The sequence below is a fragment of the Lutra lutra genome, chromosome 17, assembly GCF_902655055.1.
Source record: "Lutra lutra chromosome 17, mLutLut1.2, whole genome shotgun sequence".
NCBI lineage: Eukaryota > Metazoa > Chordata > Mammalia > Carnivora > Mustelidae > Lutra > Lutra lutra.
In genome coordinates, this window is record NC_062294.1 from 53988636 (window position 1) to 54015997 (window position 27362).

General features: G+C 51.3%; 3 protein-coding genes across 19 annotated transcripts in view; all 3 read right to left on the reverse strand.

Annotated features, from left to right (window-relative positions):
* Nucleotides 1–283: 283 nt before the first annotated feature.
* The window catches only part of LOC125088870 (sialic acid-binding Ig-like lectin 10), a 32915-nt gene continuing 5836 nt past the window's right edge, over nucleotides 284–27362 (reverse strand). For 5 of the 13 annotated variants that reach the window (XM_047710458.1, XM_047710457.1, XM_047710455.1 and 2 more), the window contains one exon: nucleotides 26053–27097. In XM_047710458.1, the coding sequence (XP_047566414.1) occupies nucleotides 26918–27097 (180 nt within the window). In that variant the 3' untranslated portion in view covers nucleotides 26053–26917. The other 8 variants (XM_047710452.1, XM_047710451.1, XR_007123803.1 and 5 more) reach the window with 7 other exon arrangements.
* On the reverse strand, nucleotides 19186–22806 carry LOC125088892 (sialic acid-binding Ig-like lectin 14). 5 transcript variants are annotated; one of them, XM_047710513.1, is made up of 6 exons: nucleotides 22480–22806; nucleotides 22031–22414; nucleotides 21567–21845; nucleotides 21293–21377; nucleotides 19691–19817; nucleotides 19186–19577 (listed from the first exon to the last, which is right to left on the reverse strand). In XM_047710513.1, exons 1-6 carry the CDS (start codon nucleotides 22520–22522, stop codon nucleotides 19554–19556), a joined length of 942 nt encoding a protein of 313 aa, XP_047566469.1. In that variant the 5' UTR covers nucleotides 22523–22806; the 3' UTR covers nucleotides 19186–19553. The 5 variants fall into 5 exon arrangements, with proteins under 5 accessions (XP_047566469.1, XP_047566468.1, XP_047566470.1 ...); XM_047710514.1 differs by having other exon boundaries at nucleotides 19187–19577; nucleotides 21330–21377; XM_047710512.1 differs by having other exon boundaries at nucleotides 19186–19817.
* Nucleotides 19885–20805, reverse strand: LOC125088902 (uncharacterized). Its single transcript, XM_047710526.1, has one exon. The coding sequence runs from the start codon at nucleotides 20803–20805 to the stop codon at nucleotides 19885–19887; it is 921 nt and encodes a 306-aa protein (XP_047566482.1).

Below are 27362 nucleotides of genomic sequence, written 5' to 3' on the forward strand. Positions count from 1 at the left end.
AACTATGCCCCAAGAGAGCTTTCAGAGAAGCATTTAGCAATTCTGATCTCTGGGGAAGGAGGAAGGGAAGGAACGTGTCTGTTCTGAGAAACAGACCCGTTTTCTCTCTTCACCAGCCCGTTGATTCAGAGTACATTCTGAAGTGGTTTTTTTTTTTTTTTTAAGATTTTATTTATTACTTGACAGAGAGAGACACAGCGAGAGAGGGAACACAAGCAGGGGGAGTGGGAGAGGGAGAAGCAGGCCTCCTACTGAGCAGGCAGCCTATGCTGCAGGGCGTGATCCCAGGGGGATCAGGACCTGAGGCAAAGGCAGATGCTTAACGACTGAGCCACCCAGGTGCCCCCGAAGTTTGTTTTTTTATTCCACTTGGAACGCATTTCCACTCCCACGCCCCTCATGCGTTTGCTCTTCCTGGGTTGGAGAAGGCATCTTCCCCTCAACCTCCATGTGGTGTCCTGGCCCTGAGAGACCTCAATCTGGGGACTTCCTGTCTTGTCACACAGCTAGCCGTTGTGACTGCTCTTGAACTCATTCTTGGCATCTGCTTCTGTTCCTCTTCTGTAGAAATAAGGGGCTGCGATTACTCTAGATTAAGATTCCGCAAACTCTTCCTGCAAACGACGAGACAGAAAGTATCTCAGACTCAACTCTGCCTGACATAGGCTGTGGACATACATAAAAGAATGCGTGCGACTATGTTCCAATAAAACTTTATTTATGGACACTGAGATTTGAATTTCATATCATTTCCACACATCACAAAACATCTTTCCTCTTTTGATTTCCCCCAACCACTTATTTTTTAAGATTATTATTTTTTAAATTTTTATGGTTAATAATCTCTACACCCAGCTTGGGGCTCACACTTGGGACCCAGAGATCAAGAGTCACAAACTCTTCCCACTGAGCCAGCTGGGTGCCCCTCCCCCCTACTATTTAAAATGTAAAAAGCACTCCTGGCTCAAAGTTAGGCAGAGGGCCAGACTTAGCCTCTGAAGTTAGCTTGCTGACCTCACAGAGCAGTAGTTTAATTGTCTTTAAAGGCCCTCCCACCTTTGAGAAACTGTGGCAAAGCCAAGACTTTTCCTTGCCTCTCAGAATAGTGTGCTCAGATCTGGGATGGGTGAAGCCATCCTTGGAGGACGAGAGAGAGAGAGAGAGAGAGAGAGAGACTGACTGGTGGCTCATTTTCCTCACCCTCTCCATTCTGCCTGACCTGGGTCCCAGCCCTGCCACGCCGCAGCCCAAGACAGCCTCAGTGGAACTTGACATCTGTGTACTCTGAGTGGGTATCCTCGGGGTCCTGGGTCTCCCGTGGTCTGAGGCCTGAGAAGTGGAGGGTAGCATAATGGAGCTCCTCTTGGTTATTCTGCGATTCTGAGGCTTGAGTGAATGAGTTGGGTCCTGGACAAGTGTGGGCAACAACATGGAGCTCCTTCTGGTTCTTCTTCGATTCCAGGGAGTGAGCACTGGGAGGAGGGGCTCGGGAAGGACTGCGTGGTGCGGCTTTCCGATTCCGAGCCTGAGGGGAAAACAACCATCCTTCATTCCCTCCTCCCTTCCTTCATTCAACAGCTGCTCGAGAGCTTACCATGTGCCAGGTGCCAATTGAGGACCTGAGGATTGATTACATCTTGGGGCAGGAACAAACAGTAAATAATGTCTGTGTGGAGGCCAAGAAAAACAAGGCTGTACCCACCTCGAGTCTAGCCCTGAGATTAGTACAGCCATCTTGGCAAAGCAAAAGCTGGCACCTTGCACCCCTCTCCACCTGCTCCCCTCCCCTCGGTAGTATGTGTGACATCCCTCAGCCACCCCTGGCTGCCCTAAAAGAAAAACAAAGAGTTAACTTGCAGAGATCACAATCCTGCAAGACAGGAGTCTCCCTCGGTTTACAAATGTCCTAGTGAAAGAAGCTATCTTCTCAATAGCCCAATTTCAAGAGACAAATAACTCAGTTCCTTAAGCCCTAATGTCGCCCTCCCCACCATAAAACTGAAGGAGGCTGAGGCAGAAGGAAATGTAAATAAAGTTAAATTTCTTCTCAACCTAAATCTCACTAACAAGGACACTTGATAGGAGGAATGTGAAACTTTATCTCTAAATCTCCAAGATAGTGTCAGCGATCATTCCCAAGCATATGACCCACTGATATACATCTAAAGGGTCTCACAAGATTTTTATTATTGGTAATGAATAACCTTTTCCCCAGACAACAGCTAGCCCCTCAAGGTCCTGGAGACCTCGCTTCCAAAATTCCTTAGAGACTTACATCATCCATAACCCCCTTTGTCCTCACCCACCGCCGAGTCCACCCCTACTCTGCCTTTAAAGACTCTGACTGTAATCTGGTTCAGGGTCCAAGTCCCTACTCCGCTGCGTCGGGTATACTTGGGCCCAAGCTTAAGCATGTCACCTCAGGGTCCAAGTCCCTACTCCGCTGTGTCGGGTATACTTGGGCCCAAGCTTAAGCTTGCTGAATAAACCCTCGTCTGATTACATTGGTGCTTGGCTCCTTGGTGGTCTCTCAGACGTGAAAACTCGGGCATAACAGTCTGTGGCTTAAGCCACCCGCTCTGTGGTTCTTTGCTGTGACAGCCTGAGCAAACAAACACAGACAGATTCCTGTGGCCGCCACCACAGTCAAGACGAGAACTGTCCCATTGCCTCAAAGCTCCTCTCTTGCTATTCCTTTATGGTCCTCATCAGCCTCCTGTCCCCAGCCCGGGCAGCTATGAATTTGTCCTCCATCTCTACAATTTCACCATTTTCAGGGTGTTATAAATATGGAGTCATGCACATATGACCATTTGAGGTTGGCCTTTTTTTGGTCTTTAAGGTTTTTCAACCAGTAGCTTCTTTTAATTGTTTGTTCCTTCCTTTTTTTTTTATAATTTTAGATTTTATTTATTTGACAGTAGGCAGAGAGGGAGAGAGGGAAAAGCAGGTTCCCCACTGAGTAAGGAGCCTGACACAGGGCTTGCTCCCAGGACCCTGAGGTCATGCCCTGAGCCGAAGGCAGATGCTTAACGGTCTGAGCCACGCAGGCGCCCCTCATTTGTTCCTTTTGATTGCTGAGTAGTACCCCATGGGGGTAGATGTACCTGTTTGGGCTTGTAAAGGATAGCATGCAGGAGAAAGAGAGCCAGGCGGTGAGAGAGGAAGCAGGGGGCATGCACAGGAAATGGGGTGGTGCATGGTCTGGTATGGGGTGGGAGAAGTGGTTTGGGTATATTTTGAAGGGGATTTGCTGATGGGTTAATTGTGGCGTGGTAGAGAAGAGAGGAGCAAAAGATGACTTCCAGGATTTCAGCTTAGGCAGCAGGGCAGATGTGGTGCTGAGATGGGTGCGAAGATAGGCCGGGGTGGGGGGGAAGCCTACAGGGTAGAGTTAGTTTTAAGTTCTGTCTCAGGCAGGCTCAGTCCAAGATGCCTGTTAGACATCCAAACAGAGGTACTGCCTCAACAGTTGGCTGTCAGCCCCAAGGTCAGGGGTGAGTTTGAGAGATGTAAATTTTGGAGTCATCGGTGTATAAATGTTCTCTCCTGAAACTATCCAGCATCTGTAGAACACTTGCTAGGTGCCAAGTACTATTCTAAGTGCTTTACAGGTACAGTGAGCATGGTGAACCCTTAGAACAATTCTAGGTGGAAGAAAAAAAGAAAAGAAAGAGCATGATCCTAGGTAATAAGGATTACTATTTTCCCCCATTTTATAGGTAAAGAAACTAAGGCACAGGGAAATTAAGAGATTTGTCCATGAACGCACGATGATAATACCAGGACTGAACCCAGACCAGCTGACTTCAGAGCCCTGCTCTTAATCACTAAATACACTGCCTCTCGACGATATTAATAATGATCACATCATTAGTTATAATCAGTAACATCATCAGAGTGGTAGTCATGGCACGGCCGCTCCATTTTAAGCAAGTGCATGCGTTCTAATCCTTGAACCGACTCCCGGAAGGAAGCAGAGGGAGAAATGGAGGCTCTGAGGGAGCGACCGATCTGGTCAAGGTCTCACAGAGAGTAGGTGCCAGAATCAGGACTTGAATCCAACACCTGCTCCTTTTCCGCCTTGACATCCCTCTGGGGAAATGTTGGGACAGGACAGGAGAGGGGCTGGGGGAGAAGTCTGAGCCGAGAAAGCACAGGCAGCCCAAGAGCCACTTACCAGGGGGCCAGGGTTAGGGAACACATTGATATAGTCCAGGATTGTGCTTCTCCGTGCAGGCCTGGGTCTCAGCGGCATCCCCACCTGGGCCGGAGTCCCCGCCTGGGCCTGAGTCCCCACCTGGACCGGAGTCCCCGCCTGGGCCCGAGTCCCCGCCTGGGCCGGAGTCCCCGCCTGGGTCTGATTCTTCCTCAGAGTCTTCCTCCTAGGGAAACAACCCGCATGTGCCCCCTTGGAACCAAACCAGCCCCAGCCCCACACACCAGCCCCACACACCATCCTTCTGGCTCCTCACTCACATGACCAGGAGGAGGCAGAGGAAAAGAAAGGTCATGACGCCAGTTCCCAGAAATGTTCCATTGGAGAATGCTTGTGAGACGAGACCCTTATCTGCACGAGAAAACGGTTGGCTGTCTCTTAGCCTCTCCCATTAACCTGGAGCCTCACGCCCACCTGCCACAGGGCGCTCAGGCTTTCAGCTCCCTTCCCAGACTTTTTATCTGAAACCCCTTCTGTCCAAGTCTTGGAAACCCTGGGGCACCCCAGGCCCAGGTGACAGGACTTCCAGTTTGGATTTCCCTCTGCATCCCTGGCCACAGGGACTGAGTGCCCTTTCCCAGCTCCTGCTCCAACCACAGAACCCTGGCCCCTGCCCCATTCAGCATCCAGTTGGCGTCCGGACCTGGGAGCAGCAGGACAGCGGCGCTCTGTTTCCCGTGCACGTTCCAGGCCTCACAGGTGACTCTGAGGCCAGAGCCCAGCAGCCCACTGAGGCTCAGGGAGCTGTTGGCCCAGGGCCCCGCAGAGCTGGAGGTGACGGTCCAGGAGGCGTTGCTCTGGTTCCCCTCCAGCAGCTCCTCCCCCAGCCTCCAGAGCAGGGTGGGCGCCGGCTGGGCTCGGGAGGAGCAGTTACAGCGCAGCCCCTCGCCCTCCCAGGAGCAGGAGGGGCTGAGCAGCCGCGGGGGGTCTGCGGGAGAAAGGGGAAGGGTCAGCCGTGTCTCTCCTCCCCAGGCCCCGGGGCAGCCTGCCCCCAGGGGTCCCCACACTCACAGACCACAGAGAGATGCAGGGAGACGTGCTGGGAGCCCAGTGCGTTCTGAGCTTGGCAGGTGAGGTCTCCTTCATGCTCCATTTGTATCTGAGGGAGCTCCAGGATCCCAGGGTGTGCGGGCTGGGAGGGGCTCAGAGTCTGTCCCCCCAGGACCCAGCTCAGCCGGGCTGGGGGGTTGCTGTGGGTGACACAGAGCAGACGCAAGCTTTGGCCCTCCAGGACTGGGAGGGATGTGCCATTCCCGAGGTTTTCCAGGACTAGGAGAGGAAAGAGGACAGATGCTCAGCTGAGGGCACAGGGTCCCTTTGGGGCGCCAACATTCCAGACACTGAGGCCCCCAGCGTGGCCCCATGAGGCCATGGTTTCTCTGGTCCCCTGCCTACCTGTTCTATTTGCATACAGGGTCGTCACTCTCAGGTTCTCTGGGGCGTCTGAAACAGAGACAGGGTTCTGGCTTTAGACAAGGGGCTGCCCTTTGGGCAGAGAACCTTCCTTGGAGACCAAGATGGCAGGATGGGGTTGGGGGGGTGGGAGCGGGGGAGGCGCGGATTGAGTCACCAGCTGACCGATTCTCCTCTGAGTGGCGCAAGGGAATAGATAGGTAAAGGAGGGCTGGCGTCTGTGATTTGTGATTTATAATAAGAAATATCTGTTTGGTCTCTGTCTGGTTCCTGGTGCAGAGCTCCTAAAACCCTTGGAATTTCGTACGTGATGAGAGTCATAAAGGTGTCTTGATATTAATAACAAACCCCTTTCCACCACACCTGGGTTTATGCAAATGAGGCGATTTTTGGAAAGCACCTCCGTTCTGCCCCACCCCTGACTTCCAGGGACTGAAGAGAGGCCGAAGGTGGAGCCAGTCAGCAATGGCCAGTCATTTGCTCAATCCTGCCTTATTGAAACCTCCATAAAAACCCAAAAGAACAGGCTTCGGAGGGTTTCCAGGTGGGTGAGCGTGTGGAGGTGGCAGGATCAGGGCGCACCTGGAGAGCGGCCCTCGACCCATGCCTGCCCACCCCCCCACCCGCGTCTCTTCCACCGGCTGTTCCTGTTCTATCTGCTTGTGGTAGCCTGAGACCGTCAGTAAAATGTCCCCGACTTCTGTGAGCTACTTTATCACATTAATTAAATCTGAGGAGGGGGTCATGGGAAACTCCGATCTATAGATGGTTGGTCAGCCTGGGCTTGAGGCTGGCCTCTGAAATGGCGGGGGGTGGGGGTGGGTGGGGGTGGTCTGGTGGGACTGATACCCGCCACTGCGGAATCTGACTCTGCCTCCAGACAGAGTGTGGTGGAGCTGAACCCCTAGAACGCCTATCTGGCATCAGAGGACTGCCTGGTGGTGTGCAGGGGGAGCCCACATCAGAGATGGAATTGGAATCATCAGCCCCAAAAGGCCTGGGACCCTGCCCCCAGCCCCGGCCTCCTCATCCCTCTCCCTTTCTGGAAATCAGGGCCCGGCAGGTCGCACTCACACTGCACAGAGAGGTCCAGGGTGCGGCTCTGGGAGCCAAGCCTGTTCTCCGCTCGGCAGGTGTAGCCACCGGAATCCCCAGGCTTTACCGCCAGCAGCACCAGCTCCAGGGTTCCAGAGCCCCCGGGGTGGGACCTAGCGAGGACCCGGTCCTCCAAGGCCCAGCTCAGCGTGGCTGGGGGCTGGCCGTCAGCAGCACAGAGCAGTCGCAGGAACTGGCCTTTCTCGGCCTCCAGATGTGGGCTGTTGCCCTGGGGCTCCAGGCCTGGAAAGAGCAGGAGAAAGGCTGCGGGGGGACGACGTCTCCCTCGCCCTCCTGACACCAACCTGTCCTCCTGCCAGGACTAGCCCCCGCCCTGCCCCAGGCCCTCCGTACCTGTACCTGACGTGTTGACTCGGGAAACGCTGATAACCAGGTCTTTGGGAGCATCTGCAACAAGATTGAGAGCTGACTCTGGGGAGGAAGGAGGGGTTCCTTACAGTCTGAGAGAACACCCGCGGGGCGGAGGCGGGGAGAAAGTGGGGCTACCCTCGGGACACAAGTGACAAACATGGGCTGAGGCAGTGTGCTGGGCTCCTCACTGGCCTCTCTGGGCTGCCCACACCGCCCCCCCCGCCAGCTGCTGCTTCTCTCCACCTACACAACCTCCGTGCCCATCAGCACGCTCCGATGCCCCGCCACCAGACTCACAGGCGACATTAAGTCTGGTGGTTCTCTCTGTGCTCACACCCTTCCTGGAGAAGTCCACGCGGCAGGTGAGGTGGGTGCCGTGGTCCTGGGGTCTCGGAGTGAGAGTAAGCACTGAAAAGTAGGAGGACCTGGGCCTGGGCCCTGGGGCGGAGATGGCGGCCCCCAGCCAGGAGAAAGTAGGGGCTGGACATTCCTCAAAGTTCCAGTTAAACACACAGATGACTGTCACCGGACGTCCTGGCTCCAGGATCTCTGGGACGTAGACATCTGGCTTCTGGGTGAGGGCTGGGACACAGAGAGGGCACATGGGAGCCCTGGAAGGGGTGTAGCAGGGGGCGACCCCTGGTCTGTTCCCCACAGTACCCCCTTCCCACTGGGGAGGAGGTGGGGGATGGCAGGGAGGAGGAGAGGCCCCACCCCCGGTCAGTTCCGCACCTGTCACTTGCAGAAAGAACTGGTTTCTCACAAAATTGTATTGCACGTGATGGCCTCTCTCCACCCGAAAGAAGTACAATCCCGAGTCTTCCATCTGGGCCTCTCTGATCAGCAGGGAACAGCTCCAGTTCTGGGGATTGCCAATGAGCTGGAATCGGTCCTGGGGCACGGTCTGCACTGCTCGATTCGGGTTGTTTGTGGCCACTGGCCTCCCGATGCTCGAGTCTGTCCCGGTGAGGAACCAGTAGCCAAGAGCGGGGGTGTCCTCCGTCCAGCCAATCGGGGGGTAGGAGAGGGTGCAGGGCACACGCACACACAGGCCCTCCTGCACCGTCACCACCTTCTGTACTTGCAGTGAGAATCCCTGGGACTGAGCCAGAGACCCTGTGGGAGACAGAGGTTCAAGCTCCAGCCCCCGGCCCGGGCCCCCACCCAGGCCCCTTCTGGCCCTTGGCCCACTCACCGCCCAACAGCAGGGCCAAGAGCAGCAGTGGGAGCATCTCTGCACAAGGAGGCGCTTGGGCCGGCCCCCAGACGCTGGGAGAGGCAATGGGCAGGGCAGAAGGGGAAGAACCCGGCAGAGGAAGCTGAGCCCCAGGCGCCTGATGCGGGGCCCCACATGACACTCCCCGTCCTTGCCACTCCCCACCCGAGCTCATCCACTGGGACCCAGGTCTTCCCTGGGGTGCCCCGCCCAGTGCACAGGACTGCAGAGCTGGTCCTTCCGGCAGTCACCTCCCCAGGGAGGGAGTGGAAGGCGTGTGAGGCCATGGGGCCGGGGCCAGTGGAGGGTAGGGGCTCTCCCCCTGTGCCCTGGGTCACTGGGGAAGCAGAAGTGAAAGTACACGGTGAGCCCTTCTTCAGACAGGGGCCCTGGGGATGGTGGTCAGTGCAGAGGTGGCTTTTGGGGGGATGGGGGAAAGGCTGGTCTAGAAATTCAGAATGTCTAGCCTAGGTCTTTTTTTTTTTTAATTTTTAAAAAGATTTTATTTGAGAGACAGCAGGAGAGAGAAAGAGAGGATAAGCAGAGGGGAAGGGCAGGGGGCGGGGGGGACAAGAAGACACACCGCTGAGCAGAGAGCCTGACCCGGGCTGGATCCCAGGACCCAGAGATCATGACCTGAGCCAAAGGCAGACACTTAACCAACGGAGCACCCAAGCATCCCTAAAGTTCACTGCCAATTAAACAACAAATAATTTTGTTTTGATGTAAGTATGTCCCAAATATTGCAATGGGACACTCCTGTATTAAAATTATTTGTTGTGGGGCCCCTGGGAGGCTCCATCGGTCAAGCATCTAACTCTTGGTTTCAGCTCAGATCATGACCCCTGGGCCCTGGGATCAAGCCCTGAGGCAGGCTCCTCACTAAGCAGGGAGCCTGCTTTCCCTCTCCCGGCACCACCCCTTCCCCCCTGCGCCTGCACACACACACTCTTTCTCTCAAATAAATAAATAAATCTATAAAAAATAAAATTATTTGTTGTTCATACCTGAAATTCAAATTTAACTAGACGCCTTGTGTTTGTAGTTGCTAAATTTGGTAACCCTAGGCCAGTCTTAGTTCCATCCCTTCCTCCCTGATTGGTGGGCTCACCGATCCCCTGGTCTGCCAGAAGCTCCCACCCGCAAGACCTTAGTCTACTTCTACAGCTCCTCTTCTTTTGCCCTAAGATTGCATTTACTTGTGTGTGTGTGTGTGTGTGTGTTTTTTTAATTTATTTCAGAGAGAGAGAGCTCGGAAGCAGGGGGAGAGGGGGCTCGACCGCAGGACCCTGGAATCATGACCTGAGCCGAAGGCAGATGCTTAACCAACAGAGCCACCCACGAGTCCCTGGATGCCCTTACTTGTAATACTTGTGATAAGAACACCTGCACCCATAGGTAAGGGGGATGGGACTGAGTGGAAAAGCTCCCAGATGTTGTCCCCCTCACCCAGCCCTTCTCCTTGAAATGACCCCGGTCACAGAGACATGTGTTGGTCCACTGAACCTCTGAGCCTGGGGACCTAGTGCGTGGCAGGTGTCAAGGTACACGCCGGAGACACAGGCAAATCAGACACGCTGTCTGACCTCAGGGGACCCAGTTTGGTAAATGAAGCTTCTGAGAAACAGAAAAGCACTGAAGTACTCATAACTCCTCCCACTGCCGACCCCCTCCCCCACACTTGCCCCGAAGCCCATGCTAGGAGAGAGAGTGATGAGGAAGGCATGGTCACTTCTTCCTGGAAAGCCAGGAGAGGTCTCCTGGGGAAGGTGACCTGTGGCTGCCTCTGTCCTTGCTCTCATGTCTACTGTGTTCATGTGCTTGGGCTGCCATAACAAAGCACCACAGGCTGAAGGGCTTAAACAACAGGAGAAATTTTCCCCACAGCTCTGGAGGCTGGTAGTCTAAGATCAAGGTGTCAACAGGGTTGATGTCTTCCCAGGCCTCTGTCCTTGGGGTGTACACGCCATCTTCTCAGTGTGTCCTCACATGGTCGTCCCTCTGTGTGTGCTGATCTCTCTTTCTTTCTCTCTTTCTTCCTTTCTTCTTTTCTTTCTTTCTAGTAGGCTCCACACCTAGCATGGAGCCCAAAGCAGGGCTTGGACTTATGACCCTGAAATCAAGACCTGAGCTGAGATCAAGAGTTTGACGCTTCACCAAATGAGCCACCTGGGTGCCCCCAATGTCTTCTTAGGAAAATGCCAGTCCTACTTGATTTGAGTTTGCTCTATGACCTCATTTTAACTGAATTACCCTTTTAAAGGCCCTGTCTCCAAATACAGTCACATTGGTCAGTACTGGGGTTAGGATTCAACATGTGAATGGGGCAAGGCGGGGGACACAATTCAGTAGCTAATATGCACCTTCTGCACTCTGATCCTGGTCCCCACTGCCCAACCTGGGCTTTATCAGGGGACAGCCCCCATCCCTTCTCCCAGAAGCCTCCTGTCTGGGGACTTCACAACGTGAAGCTCATAAAAGGCCTCCCACAGGGAAGAAGAACAGGGAGGGAGGGATGCCTGGGTCCTAAAAAGACCCTCTCTTACTTAGCTTGCCCTGATGGTGCTACTGACAATTCCTTGATTTTCCTATTGTACTTAGCTGTGGAAGATGATAACATTGGGGGACACCTGGGTGGCTTAGTTGGTTAAGTGTCTGCCTTCAACTCAGGTTATGATCCCGGGGTCCTGGGATCGAGTCCAGCAGCAAGCTCCGTGCTCAGAGCAGAGTCTGCTTCTCCCTCTACCTGATGCTTCCCCTGCTTGTGCACTCTCTCTCTCTCTGACAAATAAATATAATCTTAAAAAAAAAAAGATGATAACGTTGGAGGGAGGAGGTTCAAATCCATGGGATATCCCTGTGCACTTCCTGGCAACCTCCCGTGACTCAATAGTTTCTTCACGATGAAGTTCAAAGCAAACCAAAATAGATCATCACAAAATGCAACAACAACAACGAACAGGCTGATGACTATAAATTGTATCTCAGCCCTGACCCTTTCCTGTCCATCAGATTCCTACTCAGGAATCTACAATGTGTGTCTCAAGCTTCACGTGCTTCATGCCACAATATTTCTCACCGCAACCCGCTTTTCAGCTGTCTAAATATTACCATGTGACACCAAGTCCTGACCACTTCCTGTATCTCCATACACCACCACCCACAAGACCCATCAGTTCAGCTTCTTGAATATTAACAAGGTCTATCCACTTATCCCCATCCCCACTACCATTCCTTACCCTGGTCCAAGATGTCAATCTTAGCACTCTTGACATTGTGAGTCAGATCGTTCTGGGGGAGGGCGGGTACAGGGCAGGATGTCCAGCAGCAGCCCTGGCCTCACTCCTCAGATGCTAGTAGCAGCCGTCCACTCCAGCTGGGACAAGTGAAAATGCTCCCAGACATTGCCACCTGTCCCCTGGATGGCAAAATCACCCTCGATGGAGAATAGCTGCCCAGATCCGAGCCACAGCCCTCACTTACCTGTTACGATGGCAGTGATCAGTTGTCCTCCCTGCTTCTACTCTGCTCCCTTCTTGGTGGCTTCTCGACACAGCAGCCAGAGATAGCATGAGCAGGGGGAGTCGCAGGCACAGGGAGAGAGAGAAGCAGGCTCCCCGCTGAGTAGAGAGCCTGACACGGGGCTAAATCCCAGGGCCCTGGGGTCATGACCTGAGCCAAAGGCAGACGCTTAACCAACTGAGCCACCCAGGTACCCCCAGAGTTATTTTTCAAATAGAAATCAAACCAAGTCCCACTCTTACTTAAACATTTCAATGGTATCTGGTTATCTTTGGGAGGAAATCTCAACTGCTCACAGTATCTCTCCCCACCTCCATGACCTCCCCAAACTCACTTTGAACCCTCTTCTGCTTTGTTTCTGCATTCTAACAGTGATCACCCCCTCCCACCGCTCAGTTCTCACCTGCACCAAGTTTACTCCCACCTCTGGGGATGATACTTGGGGTTGTGGCTGCCCCTCCCACTGTTTGGAGCTCAAATTCGTCCACAACAATTCCCCGGCCCCTTCCTGGGCCCCCTCAGAATTTCCCGCCCTTCCTCAGTATGACCAGATCACCTCTGCTCCTCCCCCAGTCCTGCCCAGACAAGAGCCAGGCTGCTACCTGAGGCCAGGAGAATCTTTTTTGGTTATCCTCGCATCTGTCCTCTCTGCCCAAGAATGTTCAGATTTTCTCTGAACATATTCCTTTAAGACAAACAAACACCCAGCTCCGCAGGCCTCCCCTCTCCTCTCATTAATAAATGTTGAACACCTGCTCCTTCTTCCGCTGATGTCACAACAGGGGGCAAAGGTATATGTTGAGGAAGTGAGATGGAGATGGGGAAGTATGGAGCGGGAAAGGGTGGGTGGGGGAGAGGTAGTTAATTCAGGATGCCCCCTCGGAAGGGTGCAGGGGTGTGGGCCTGAGGACTAGAGTGATGTGTTGCAGGGATGTAGGGAAGGATCCTGGTGGAGGGTGAAGAACCCAGGTTTGTCTGTAGTTGAGACCCTGAGGGTGCTGAGGAGCCTTTATTAGGGTCAGGGGGCATCTTATCCTTCCCCGCTACACACACACACACACACACACACACACACACACACACACCCCACACACACACACACACCCCACACACACACACCCCCCCCCCCCACACACACACACCCCTCTTCCTGTCATCTGGCCCCGTAGGACCTGTCCCAGGTGCCTCGCTGCCTCTGCTGCAGTTCAGCACGCAGCCTTCAGGGGGCGCTCCATTTCCCCCCGCAGCACGGACCCCTGTGGAAACCCCAGGCACCAACCAGGGTCTGTGTGGGTGGTGGTCCTGGAGAACCGCCGCTCTCTCCGGGGACTCTTTCCCTGATGCTGAACACTTGCTGCAAACGTGGCTCTTCCCAAAAGGTTGCATTCGTTCTCGCTGCAGCTACAAATTATGACTGTGCTCCTTCCACGGCACCTCAATAAACCGAGTCTCTGCCAGGGGGAGCCTATGAAAGAAGTCACTGTGTCCGCCCTCCTCCCCTGACTGCAAATCCACCCTCCCCAGATTTAAAACACTTGGGTACCTCCCGGTGCTCACACGTCATTCTCAAATGGGGTCCCACCGAGGCACACTCACAAAGTGACGCCCGGGGAAGAAAATGCGATCCTGTGGAGGGTTCGTCTGGGCTGCTATAACAGGGATCTCACCGGGTGGGTGGGTTAAGCAACAAACACTCACTTCTCGTAGTCCTGGAGACTGGAAGTCCCAAGATCAAGGAGCTGGCAGATTCCGTGTCTGGTGACAGCCCACTTCCCAGTCGGCAGAGGGCCATTCCTGGACCGCCATGCCCTCCCGTGGTGGGAGGGCCAAGGGAGTCTCTGGGGCCTCTTTTACAGGGTCACTGGTCCCATTCATGGGACCTCCTGCGACCTTCACATGTGTGGGGGATGGGTTTCAGCATACAGATTTTGGGGGGGACACAGTCTATAGCAGTGGAGTTATCAGGTCCCATCTTTTGCATCGTCTCCGTTGGGGTTGTGTTCTCAGTTGGGCCTTCACCTTTTTCTCTTCAAGCCAAGATAGCTTATTAAGAAGCAAGAAGGTGAGAAAAACACTACTATAGGATAAATTTGAATTCGTTAATTTCTAGTAAAGGAAAAATTTCACGAGTTCAGAACTTTATTATCAGACGCAATTGCTACTGACTGGCACGTGTTTTGACAGTGTGAAGTATCTAATTTTCCAAAGTGAAATGCCAGCTCTTTACGTGAAGACCCAAGGCTGTCCCTGATCTGATCCCTGTTTACTTCTCTAGTTTTCCTATCTTTTTACTCCATTACTTTAAGTTTTTTCCCCCTTTAATAAAGAGTAAAGCAGCCCCTGCTAGCATTCACATCCAGGCCCTGGTGTTCTCCTATTAGATACAAATGATTTCATAGGATTTCACATCAGACACACCTACCCTGTGACCGCAGTGGAACAAGGTAAGGACAAGATTACTCCATAGTCATACCTTAACACAGACACAAACAAGAACATTGTTTAAGCCACAAAATGACCACATAGCCCCTTCTCCCCAACCCCCAATCCAGGGTAATGTAAATGACTGTGGAATATTTACCAACTATAGCTTTAGCCTTTGCAATGGACCAAATGTTGTAACCCTCCCAACACTCATATTCGGGAGCGCAAATCCCCACTGCAGTGGTATTTTGAGATGGGATCTTTGGGGAGTAATTTGGTTGTGAGGCTAGTTTGCTGAATGAGATTTGTGCTCTCACGAAAGAGGCCCCAGAGAACACTCTTGCTCCTTCTGCCATGTGAGGACCCAGTGAGAAGCCCCTCATGAATCGGGACACATGCTCTCACCAAATACCAGATATGTCCATGCCCTGATCTTGGATTTCTCAGCCTTCGGAACTGTGAGAAATAAATTTCTGCTTTCTATAAGCTACCCAGTCTGTAGCACTTTATTATAGCAGCCTGAACTGACTATGACAGATCCCACGGGAGCTCAGAGACATCATTTGGTGAGCTGGCATATATTCATCTAACTACCCTTATCAAGATATTGAATATTTCCGGGGCACCTGGGTGGCTCAGTGGGTTAAAGCCTCTGCCTTTGGCTCAGGTCATGATCCCAGGGTCCTGGGATCGAGCCCAGCATCAGGCTCTCTGCTCGGCAGAGAGCCTGCTTCTCCCCATCCCCTCTCTCTGCCTGACTCTCTGCCTACTTGTGATCTCTGTCTGTCAAATAAATAATTACAATCTTAAAAAAATAGATATTGAATATTTCCATCATCCTAGAAAATACCATCCATCATGCCCTTTCCTATCAATGCCAGTGTTCAGAGTTAGAATCTCTGCCCTGTGGATAAGCAGCAGCTCGAAGAAGAAAGCCCCTAACTTCTCAGCTGTGTTCACCTGGAATTAGCCTCTTCAATATAGCTGGCAAGGAATGGGAGGTGCTGGCAGCCTGCCCTTTCCTGGGAGGAAATGGAGCCTTGTGTCCTTGCTTTACCCACCTGCAGTGGAGTTTCCACCATCTTGAACTAGAATAGGGATGGAAGTAGAACCAGCAACATTATTCTTAAAAGCCAAAACTGGGAGGGGCGCCTGGGTGGCTCAGTGAGTTAAAGCCTCTGCCTTTGGCTTGGGTCATGATCCCAGGGTCCTGGGATCAAGCCCCACATCGGGCTCTCCGCTCAGCAGGGAGCCTGCTTCCTCCTCTCTCTCTCTGCCTGCCTCTCTGCCTACTTGTGATCTCTCTCTGTCAAATAAATAAGTAAAATCTTAAAAAAAAATTTTTTTAAAGCCAAAACTGGGAATGATTGAAATGTCTATCAACTGGCGATGCATAAATGAAATGTGGTGTATATTCATCCAATGTAATAATATTAAGAATAAAATGTCGTTAACTATGGATGTGTGCTCTAACATGGTTCTATCTCAGAAATTTAATGCTTAGTGAAAGATGGCAGACACAATAGACTTTATGTGATTCCATGTGTATGAAATATTCATAAAAACAGTTCATTAGAGACTGAAAGCAGATCAATGATTTCCTGGAGCTGTGGAGGGAGTGGTATTGATTGCAAATGGGTATAAGGATCCTCTTTAGGCTAATCAAAATGTGTGACAATGACTACACAACTCTATAAATTTACCAAGAATCATTGAACTGTATACTTACAACAAATTAATTTTATATGTCATAAGTTATACCTCAATAAAACATAATTAAAAGCTTGTTGGGGACTCCTGCTTCTGAGCATGAGAGGGTAACAGGGCCCAGAATTATCCTCCTGTAAACAACTAGAATACCAAACAAAATACAAGAAACCTCTATTTTCTTTTTTTTAAAGATTTTATTTATTTATTTGAGAGACAGAGATCATAAGAAGGCAGAGAAGCAGGCAGAGAGAGAGGAGGAAGCAGGCTCCCTGCTGACCAGAAAGCCCAATGGGGGGCTCGATCCCAGGACTGTGGATCATGACCTGAGCCAAAGGCAGAGGCTTTAACCCACTGAGCCACCAAGGCACCCCAAGAAACCTCTATTTTCATACATGGAATGTAGACAGGGAAAAACTGTGCTTCTTGAGAGAAGGACAAAAATGAATTCAACCATATAATCATCCAGGTTTTTTGAGAGGAGGATAGCAGTTTGTGGATAGCAGAGTGAGAGGCGATGGGGGCACAATAAAAGGGACTGCAATTTCACTGAGTTGAGGAGCCAGACATTGAAGGTTAAGGAGACTGACCCAGCTAAAATATGTAGGTCAGAGTTTCAGACAGGAGGGAGTATTGTGGAGAAAGGGCTCAAGGTCTCCATGAAAGGTCCTTGAGTGGTTGGCAGAATACCAAATCGCATGTTCACAGGCTGAAACCCCATGAGGCCAAACAAGAAAATTTCTAAGGAGAGAAGCAATTACCGGAGAGCTATTAGATGGGAGATTCCCAGGGCTCACAAAAGGGCCTGGACTTGTGCATATCCCCTCCAGCCAGAGTGAAGATACCTCCTTGAAGCCATGAGACACTCAGTAAAAGTTCTAAAAAGGCCATGGCATTCAAGTGAAAGAAAATGACCCTGACACCAGACCTATCTTAGGAGGAACTAAAAATTAAATAGTCTTTTTTTTTTTAAGATTTTATTTATTTATTTGACAGAGATAGTGATCACAAGTAGGCAGAGAGGCAGGCGGGGGTTGAGGGGGGGAAGCAGGCTCCTCGATGAGCAGAGAGCCCAATGCGGGGCTCGATCCCAGGTCCCTGAGATCATGACCTGGGCTTAAGGCAGAGACGTAACCCACTGAACCACCCAGGCACCCCTAAAAGTTAAATAATCTTAAAAATATTGGCCCAGAGGTGCCTAGGTGGCTCAGTTGGTTAAGCATCTGCCTTCAACTCAGGCCATGATCCCAGGATCCTGGGACTGAGTCTTGCATCAGGCTCCCTGTTCATCAGAGAGCTTGCTTTTCTCTTTCCCTCCCCATGCGTGTGCTCTTTCATTCTCTCTCTCTGTCAAATAATCTTAAAAAATATATTGTCCCAATATGCAAGTAACTTAACTGCCTTAAAAAAAAGTTGGTTTTTAAAGAAATACAACAAAACCAAGCAGTCAGACACATAAAATTGACAATGTCCAGCATTCACTGAAAAATCACTAGATATACAAAGGAGTATAAACACATGACACTCGACAAGAGAAAAGTCATTCAAAGGAATCATGGTCAGACATGACACAGGAGGCAGAAATAGAAGACAAAGACATTGAAAGAGTTATTACAAGTATGTGCCAGATAGACTCAAGGATGTAAATGAAAACATTACCATTATATATTAAGAGAAGAAGAAGATTAAAAACAGGAAACGTAACTTTTTAAAAAAGATTCTATTTATTTGGGAGAGAGCATGTGTGAGCACACACATGCGTGTGAGAGAGTGAGAGTGGGGGTGGGGTGGAGAGGGAGAGAGAATTTCAAGTGGACTTTATGCTGAGGGCAGAGCCCAACTCAGGGTTGGAACTCATGACCTTGAGACCATGATCTGAGCCAACATCAAGAGTTGGACACTGAACAACTGAGCCACCCAGGCATCCCCAGGAAATGTAACTTTTTTTTAATGTTTGTATTTATTTATTTGACAGAGAAAGAGCACAAGCAAGGGGAGCAGCAGGCAGAGGGAGAAGAAGGCTTCCCACTGAGCAGGGAGCCTGATGCGGGACTTGATCCCAGGACCCTGGGATCATGACCTGAGCTAAGAGCAGATGCTTAACTGACTGATGCACCCAGGCACCCCAGGAAACATAACTTTTAAAGAAGAAAATAGGGCGCCTGGGTGGCTCAGTGGGTTAAGCCGCTGCCTTTGGCTCAGGTCATGATCTCAGGGTCCTGGGATCGAGTCCCGCATCGGGCTCTCTGCTCAGCAGGGAGCCTGCTTCCCTTCCTCTCTCTCTGCCTGCCTCTCTGTCTGCTTGTGATCTCTCTCTCTGTCAAATAAATAAATAAAATCTTTAAAAAAAAATAAAGAAGAAAATATATTATCTGAGATGAGAGTTCCACTGAATGGGATCAACAGCAGATAGAACGTTGTAGAAGAATGATCAGTGAAGTTGAAGATGTAGCAGTAGATCCTGTTCAAACAGCAAATATAGAGGGGGAAAAAGGTTGGAAAACACATGTTCAGGGCCCTGTGAGATAGCATCAGGCCACATTACATATGTAAAAGGAGAAACCCAGAGATAATGAGAGAGGAAGAATAGGAAAAAAATACTGAAATAAATATTAGCTTCAATTTTTATCAAATTTTTTCCAAATTGAATTATAATAGTGAATCCACAGACCCAAGGTACTCAACAAATTCCAAACAGGATAATATCTTTCTCTCTCGTGTTCTCCCACTCCCTTCCTTCTCAACACACACACACACACATACACACACACACACACACACACACCCTAAGGCATATATTAACAAAATAATTTAAACCCAGGGAAAAAGAGAAAATATTAAAACTCGCCAGAGAAAAAGACAAAACTACAAAGAAAGAAAGAAAGGAACTACAGAATTCTCACAAGAAACTATGAAAGACAAAAGAATTTGAAGTACCAAAAGGGAAGAAAATGTGATCCTTAAATTCTTTATCCCATAAAAAAATACCTTTCCAAACTAACTTAAACAGAAACTTTTCCAGACAAATAACAGCTGAGAGAATTCAGCACCAGCATACCCACACCACAAGAAAGATAAGACAAGGTGTTCCAGCAAAAGGAAATGGATGCTACAGGGAAAATGTATACAAAAGAATAAAGAGACATCAAAGGGTTAATATGTGGATAAATATGAAATAGTTTATTTTTCTAATTTAAAAAATCTCTTTAAAATTCTCTGTTTTAAAAAATGATATATTTTGAGATTTATAGCACTGTATTGTGGGGTTGAAGTTTGGGCTTATCCAAGATAAACACACAGAAGCAACATATTACACAGGGTATGCCTAATTCAAATGAATTATAACAAAAATCCATCTGTGTCCTCCTCACCACGGATGCAGAACCAGCAGGAAGAGTCTTAATGGCCAGAGGTAGAGAGACCTGATTCCTGGAGAGGAGGCAGGGTCCAGCCCCCCAGGACCCCCTTGCTCCACTGAGCTGTACAGGAGTGAGTCTCTGGGGCGAGGATCTGTAGTTTGACGGATCTCATCCGCGGGTCAGCAGCACCACCGTGAGGAAGAGGGCTCAGTTACAACTTGCAGCCTTACTCTCTTTGGAGCCTCTGAACCTGTTGGGGGAAACACCGTTCTGAAATAAGGGGCCAGTTCTGTGGAGGGCTTGCTTTGGAGAGGACAAGAAGAGTGAAGCCACCCAAGGTGTCCCAGAATCTGGGCTTTTCACCTGGTGTAGTAGATCCAGGTGAGGCCATAGGTCAAAAGGAAGCCAGCCCCCATGAGGGCCCCTCTGAGTAGGGTGAGGATTAGAGGCCAGGTGCCCCCAGAGATTTGGGGACAGGAACAGGAGATACCTGGGGGAAGAAGACCAAGAGGAGGAGGAGGAGAGTGAGGTTTCTTAAGTCCATACCTTAGTCTCGTTCACCTCAGAATGCAGGTGTCCCACGTATACTCATCCTGCACAGCTAGGTTCGCGCAAACGTGGTAGGAGCTCCACAAGTATTGGGCCTGGCAGGGGAATTCTCCTCCATCACCCAAGACCAGCTGGGGCAGCACTAGGACCCTGGGATTTGTGGGCTGGGAGGGGCTCAGAGTCAGGCTTCCCCAGCACCAGCTCAGCCTGGCAGGGAAGTTGCCACCAGTGTCACAGACCAGATGCAGGGACCGGCCCTCCTGAACTTGAAGAGTGGTGGTTCTGACTAGGGTCTCTAGGACTACGGGACAGAGAAAGCCAGAAGGGGAGGGCTGAGAGCCCCTTCTCTTCCTCTGCTCTTCCACAGACACAGCACAGCCGTGGAAAATAGAGTCTCTCAAACAAGTGTTACAAGCACAGGCAAGTAAGAGTGAAGGGCCATCTGGTGAGGTGGAGAAAAGGAGAAGCACCCGATGATCCCAGGACAGGTGGATGGACCTCTGAGCAAGAGCTGGCCTGTCTAGACCTGGCAGAGGACGTCCCAAGAGGTGGGCTTTGATGTGTGATGCTGAGGAGGGGCGTGGACACACGTAGGGTCTGACCACTTGCAGGGAGAGACGTGGAGGTTCACACACAGGTGATGCTCCCAGCCTTTCCTCTGAAGGCCACAGGGAACCGTGGGAGGGTCTGAGCGGGGGAGGAACAGGGCCAGATCTAGGGCACACAGAGAGACACCTGCGGGCTGAATTGTGCTGGGCTGGAGGGGTGGGGTGTTGCACAGAGAATGGCAGGCGGGAGAGGAGGCTGGTCCCAATGCAGGGGGTCTCACTACGCGCAGGTGAGAGGAGGCGGAGGCCTGAGGGGGTGCTGCTGCCAAGGAGATGGAGGAAGAGAGTCATTTGAGATATTTTCGAAGCTCGCTGAGTCATGGGGAGTGCTGGTTGAGGCAAAGAAATGTCTCAAGTGACTTCCAGGATGTTGACTCAGGTGGCTCGGGTGGGAGGGGCTCCCCAGGGAAGCGGAAGGGGCTCGGGAGGATCTGGACTGGACAGAGACAGACAGAGGGTCTTCTGGGCAGATGGGGGACTAGAGGCTCCAGGGCCCGGGGTTACTCACGGGGTCGTGCAGAAAACAGCCCGAGACCCAGTGTCCAGCAACAGGAACCTGTATCTAAGGCTCCTGGTGGGACAGTGAGATGTCATGGCCACAGGAGAGGCAGAGAATCAGAAAAAGGGCGTGATAGGAGAGTGAGGGGAGAGAGGAGGCAGCCACGGTGACAGCGAATGGTCAGCTAGGATTCCCAGGGACTCGGGAGTCCATCCAGGGGATGGGGGAGGGGCAGATTGGGTCTAGGGAGGGGATGAGGAGCGATGGGGCTTCATTCTGGCAGACCCTCACAACATTCCCTTATTTGACCTCTGAGACATCCGTGGTGCCCCGGGGCCTCTCCCACCTGTGCTGTTTCTCCTGAAGGTGTGGACGGTCAGGTTTTGTGGAGCATCTGGAGCAGAAACAAATATGTGTCCACTTGCAGTGTGACGAGGCAGCCATGAGCAAGGGGGTGGGGCCCGAGAGTTCTCTCCCTCTTGACCCTGTGCCTCTAAGAATTCTCCCCAAGTATCTCACCCAACCCCTGTCCCCCCAACACCCCCAGCCCTCAGGGACCCTGGCACCCAGGCCTGGCACTCACAGGACACATTGAGCTGGATGGTTTTCTCCGTGCTCACACCAGCTCCAGGGAAGGTCACTCGACAGGTGAGGTTGGTGCCGTGGTCCTGGGGCCTCGGGTTGAGGGTGAGCTCGGGGGAATGGGGAGCCTTGGAGCCCCAGGAGGGGAGGGCAACTCCAATCCAGGAGAAGGTGGGGGGTGTCCCCTTCTCACAGGCCCATGGCACGCTACAGGTAATGTTCTTTGGGTGGCCAGATTCTAGGGGCCCTTGAATGTGGATGTCAGGTGTCTGTGTCAGAGCTGAGGAGGAGAGAGAGATTCTGGAGTGGGACCCTGAGTGTGCCCCTAGAAGCAGCCTCCACCCCAGGCCAGCTGTCTACTCCCCAGCCAGGATGGAGATCAGGGGGTCCCTTCCCGGCCCTGCCCCAGGAGCCCTCGGGATCCATGCATGGGACATGTGTCCTCTCCTGAAGCCCATTCCTTACCCGTCACAAACACGGAGAGCTGATTCTGCAGGTAATTATATCTCACAGAAGACCCTCTCTCCACCCTAAAGAAGTATGTCCCCGAGTCCCTTCTCTGTGCATCTCTGATGTCCAGGGAGCAGTCGTAGGCCCGGGGGTCCCCGAGGAGGCGGAATCGGCCCTGGGTCTCCTCCTGCACTTTACGACCTGGGTTGTTTGTGGCCACCGGAGCATGCTGGTATACACTGGCCCCTTCCTGGAACCAGTAGCCAAACGCCGGGAAAGACTCAGTCCAGGACATTTTGGAGTGGGAGAAGCGGCAGGGCACGGAGACGCACAGGCCCTCCTGCACCTTCACTGTCTCCTGCACCAGCAGCTGGAATTCCAAGCCCTGAGCCAGGGACCCTGTGGAGAATGGAGGGTCAGCAGCAGCCCCGGCCCACCTCGCCCCCTCCCCTCGGCCCACTCACCTGTCCAGAGCAGGGGTAGAAGCAGCAGCAACGGCAACAGCATCTGTGAGATGGAGTGTGTGTGGCCTCCGGTGGGTGAAGGAGAAGAGGAAGACAGTGGGAAGGAGGCTGAGGGGGACCCACGGGAAGCTGGGGAGGAGCACAGGGCCTTGTGGTTCACAGAAGAGGAACTACAGCTCCAGAGCTCTCCCCGATCTCTACACAGAGCCGGCCACACCCTTGGCTGGACACCATGGAGACCCACTCGGGAAGGAGAGAGCAGGAGCAGACCCGTGTCCTGCCCCTCATCTCAGCACTTCCCTCTGGCACCAGAGCCTGGACCAGGACCTCTGAAGATACATGAGGCCTGGGACACAGTGAGTCTCCTGAGGTCTCTTCCATCTGAGGGGCTTGTCTGAGCAGCACCGTCTACACTGGGGAGCTAGTCAACTCCTGGCTAGACCTGGAAGGTCACATCCACATCTAGACCCTTGGGTGTTCTGTCCTGCAAGGTAGAGGACTCTTTAGGTCTGTGTGAGCCTCTGGGGCAGAAGAAGAGATGGGATCCTGGGTGAACAGAAGGCAGCGGCCATTCATACATTCATTCATTCATTCTCCATGAGCTTAGTGAACATCTGTGTTGGGGGAACTGGAGACGAGACAGCTGGACCTGGCCTGGTCCATCCTGTGACGGGGTCCCCACCCAGGGAGCCACTTCTTCCCTAGACACACGGTACCGTCCCCGCAGGGCTCAGAGCTACAGGCACCTGTAACTGTCACATGTCCTGGATATTTTCTAAAAATATGAGTATGAGATTATTTTTGACATGAATAAAGCAAGTAGTAAACAAGAACAACTCTTTTTAAGCTGCAAAACTTGAACTCTACCCATTACTTTTTTTTTTCTTATTTGACAGACAGAGATCACAAGTAGGCAGAGAGGCAGGCAGAGAGAGAGGAGGAAGCAGGCTCCCTGCTGAGCAGAGACCCTGATGCGGGGCTCGATCCCAGTACCCCGGGATCATGACCTGAGCCGAAGGCAGAGGCTTAACCCACTGAGCCACCCAGGCACCCCAAATTCTGCCTATTAAAGAACAACTTCCCATTTCCCCTACTCCTGGCCCCTGAAACCACCATTGCACTTTCTGTCTCCAGGAATTTGACTCCTTTTGAGAACTCACATAGGTGGAGTTATCCAGCACCCGTCTTCTTTGTGACCAATTTATTTAACTTATTAACTTACCGTAACATCCTCAAGGTTCATCCATGTGGCAGCTTATGTCAGAATTTCCGTCCTTTTTAAGGCTGAAAAAATTTTCCATGATAGGGGCACCTGGGTGGCTCAATCGGTTAAAGCCCCTGCCTTCGGCTCAGGTCATGAGCCCAGGATCCTGGGATCGAGCCCCGCATCGGGCTCCCTGCTCAGCGGGGCATCTGCTTCTCTGTCTCCCTCTGCTCCTCCCCCTGCTTGTGCTCTTTCTCTTTCTGCCAAATAGTGAAATTAAAAAAAAAAATCTTTCAAAAAAAATATTCCACGGTAGGTTAGGCCACTTTTTTATCTGTTCAGCTGTTGAGGGATCCTTGGGTTGCTTTTACCTTTTGGCTCTGGTGCCTAACGCTGCTATGAACATGGGTGTGCAAATATCTCTCAGGCCCCTGCTCTCAGTTCTTTTGGATATGCACCTGGACGTGGCATTGCTGGATCATATGGTGATTCTATTACTCATTTCTTGAGGAAAGGTCATACTCCTTTATAACTTTATCTATTATCACGTCACATTAGCTATGCATTTTAACGTCTCCACTCCGGACCCCTCTTCTGATTCTGGACATTTGTACTCCTGCTCTCTCACGGACATCCCCGTTGGAGGTCAAGGGGCTTCTCCAAATGAACCTTTCAAAACCCGGCTCTCTGGAGTCCTGCCTGGAACAGGACTCTGTCCTTCCAGCTGCTCAGGGGAGACCCTGGGTATCGTCCTTGCTCCTCTCTTCCTCCCATCCCCCACATCCATTAGAGCATGCCGTTGGCCTGATCTTCGGAATACATCCAGAATATATCCTCCCCAGCTACAGTGCATCCCTGGTCCGGCGCACCACCACCTCCTGGACCCCCCTGGACCACCGCTGGGACCCCTCCACCCCCTACCCCCAGTGCCGTGCCTCTCTTTTTTGTTGCCCTGGCCCTGGTCTGGCTGATTCTGAACAGAGTAGCCATGGGGATCCTGCTAAAATGAGGGTCTCAGCATGCATCTGCTCTCTGCAAAGGCTCCCAGAATCTTGCGGTGGGCCGCAGTGGCCTTCCTTGGGGGTCTGTGCCATCTTCCGGGCTCCCCGACATTTGCACTCCTGTGCTTTCGGCCTCAGAGCTGCCGTACTCGCAATTCCCCTCTTCCCATCTTCCTGGAATACCTTCCTCTTAGGCAAGCAAAGAGTCTGCTTCTTCTCTCCCTTGGGGCCTTTGCTCCACTCTCACCTCCCCAGCCTCTCCGCTCCCAGAAACCCAGCCCAAGGCGCTGGAGAGCTCTTCCTCCAGGTCTGTATCAATCCATGACATGCTATCATTTTATTTTTTACTTTTATGTATTCTTTTTTTTTTAAGATTTTATTTATTTGTCAGAGAGAGAGAGAAAGAGAGAGAGATCACAAGTAGGCCGAGAGGCAGGCAGAGGCAGAGGGAGAAGCAGGCTCCCCGCCGAGCAAGGAGCCCGATGTGGGACTCAATCCCAGGACGCTGGGATCACGACCTGAGCCGAAGGCAGCCGCTTAACCAACTGAGCCACCCAGGCGTCCCACTTTTATGTATTCTTGTCTCCATAACGACAGCACTTTGACCACAGAAGTGCTTCCTGTCCCCTTGAGTTTCTTGTGATAAAATATTCATAAAAATAAAACTTGCAAATTTTTGATACTGTAGAGGGTGCAATTCGGGGACACTGAGTACACTCACAGTGTGGTGTAACGATCACCGCTGCCTCTTTCCAAAACTTTTTCATCATCCCCAACAGAAAGTCCACACAGTTACCCAACAACCCCTCCCCACCTCCATCCCTGAGCTCCTTGCAACCTCCATTCTACTTTCTGTTTCCATGAGTTTGCCTGTTCTGAGTAGCTTAGAGAAGCAGAATCAAACAACATTTGTCCTTTAGTGTCTGGCTTTTTCCTTTAGCATACTGTTTTCAAGGGTCATCCCTGTTGTGGCTGCACGACATTCCATTGTGTGTCTACACCACATTGACTCATCTGTTCTTTTGTTTTTAAATCATCTTTTATTATTATATTTTGATTTTGTATTCATTTGAGAGAGAGAGAGCTAGAGAGAGAGCACAAGCAGGGGTAGTGGCAGGCGGAGGGAGAAGCAGACATCCTGCTGAGGGCGGAGCCTGGCTTGGGGCTCAATCCCAGGACCCTGAGATCATGACCTGAGCCAAAGGCAGAAGCTTAACCGACGGAGTCACACAGGTGTCCCAAAACTGTTTTGCTTCTTGCTTTATGATCTGGATAATTCTTTTTTTTTTTTTTAATTTGACAGAGAGAGAGAGATCACAAGTAGGCAGAGAGGCAGGCAGAGAGAGGGGGGAAATGGGCTCCCCGCTGAGCAGAGAGCCCGATCTGGGGCTCGATCCCAGTATCCTAAGATCATGACCCAAGCCGAAGGCAGAGGCCCAACCCACTGAGCCACCCAGGTGCCCCCTGATCTGGGTAACTCTTATTTCTACTTCTTGCATTTATTGCAGTGGAAAGGATCTACAAAATTCTGTTTAACAGAAGTGGTAAGGGCAGCCATCCTTCTTGTGTTTGATCCTGGTGGGAAAGTTCTGTGACCTCTGGGACCGGCCCCTCCAGGCCTTCAGAGAAATCGTTAGCAGAAACTTTCTGTTAAAGCATCTAAGAGAAGTCCTGACACACACATGTGTGCAGAGTTCACAAAAAGCTTTGTGTCAGGACTTACTGACTCATCGATCTTTCGTGATCATCTCGCTAGATGAGGATAACTTCCCTGCTTTGTAGAACAGTAAAGTGAGTCATAAAGTGTGTCTGTGGCGTAGACGGATTGGAACTCAGTCTTTTGGACACAAATCCTGGGGTCTTCCACATGTACTAGGAGATTCAAACCATTGCCAAGAAGCCCATTAATTTTAAAAAAGTCAAGGCTGAGTGTGACGGGCTGAAAAATCATAAGATTAATATATTGAAGTCCTAAACCCCAGTACTATAGTACTGAGACTATAGGAGATGGGGTCTTGAAAGAGGAAATTTCAGTTAAAATGAGGTCACTACGGTGGGCCTTAATCCGGTACATCTGGTATCCTCAGAAGAAACTTAGGACACAGACTCACACAGAGGGAAGACCAGGTGAGGACAGAGAAAGAAGACGGCCAACTACAAGCCAGGGAGAGAGGCCTCTGCTGACACGTCGATCTCAGCTTCCAGCCTCCAGAACTATGAGAAAAACAGTTCCTCACTTGTGTGTCTTGATCTCTGAGTACTCGGTGTGGATGTCTTCCTGTTCCTGATACTTCGGCTTGGGAAATCTGAGGAGAGCATAGTGGAGCTCCTGTTCCTCTTCTGAAATGGGTCTGGCTTCAGCAGGAGCTGGGGGGGCTGCAGGGATGTCCGTCCAGGACTGTTGCTGATATGCCTGAGTGGAAGCAAGAGATACTCGAGCTGGTCAGTAGGGTCTGAGGGAAAGCAGCTGAGGACCAGAAGGGAATTGGCCCTGATGGGACTTTTATCACTTACCCATTCATTTATTTTTAAATGTTTAATAATTAAGGTTGGCCAGCCCTTAATTAGTGTTTATATCAATTACGTTACATTCTTTAAAAAAAAAAGTCTGAGAGAGGGTATTATTTATGTATTCATCACACAAATAATAAAACTAAGGCTAAGAGAAATGATACACA

What these genes read in the sequence shown, in the direction of transcription:
- LOC125088902 (XM_047710526.1), bottom strand. Translation starts at nt 20,805, where the DNA reads ATGACTCAGCGAGCTTCGAAAATATCTCAAATGACTCTCTTCCTCCAT.
- LOC125088892 (XM_047710512.1), bottom strand. Translation starts at nt 22,522, where the DNA reads ATGCTGTTGCCGTTGCTGCTGCTTCTACCCCTGCTCTGGACAG. An exon ending in TCTACCCCTGCTCTGGACAG is followed by an intron (nt 22,415 to 22,479) that starts GTGAGTGGGCCG and finishes CATTCTCCACAG; the next exon opens with GGTCCCTGGCTCAGGGCTTG. An exon ending in CATCCAGCTCAATGTGTCCT is followed by an intron (nt 21,378 to 21,566) that starts GTGAGTGCCAGG and finishes TTTCTGCTCCAG; the next exon opens with ATGCTCCACAAAACCTGACC.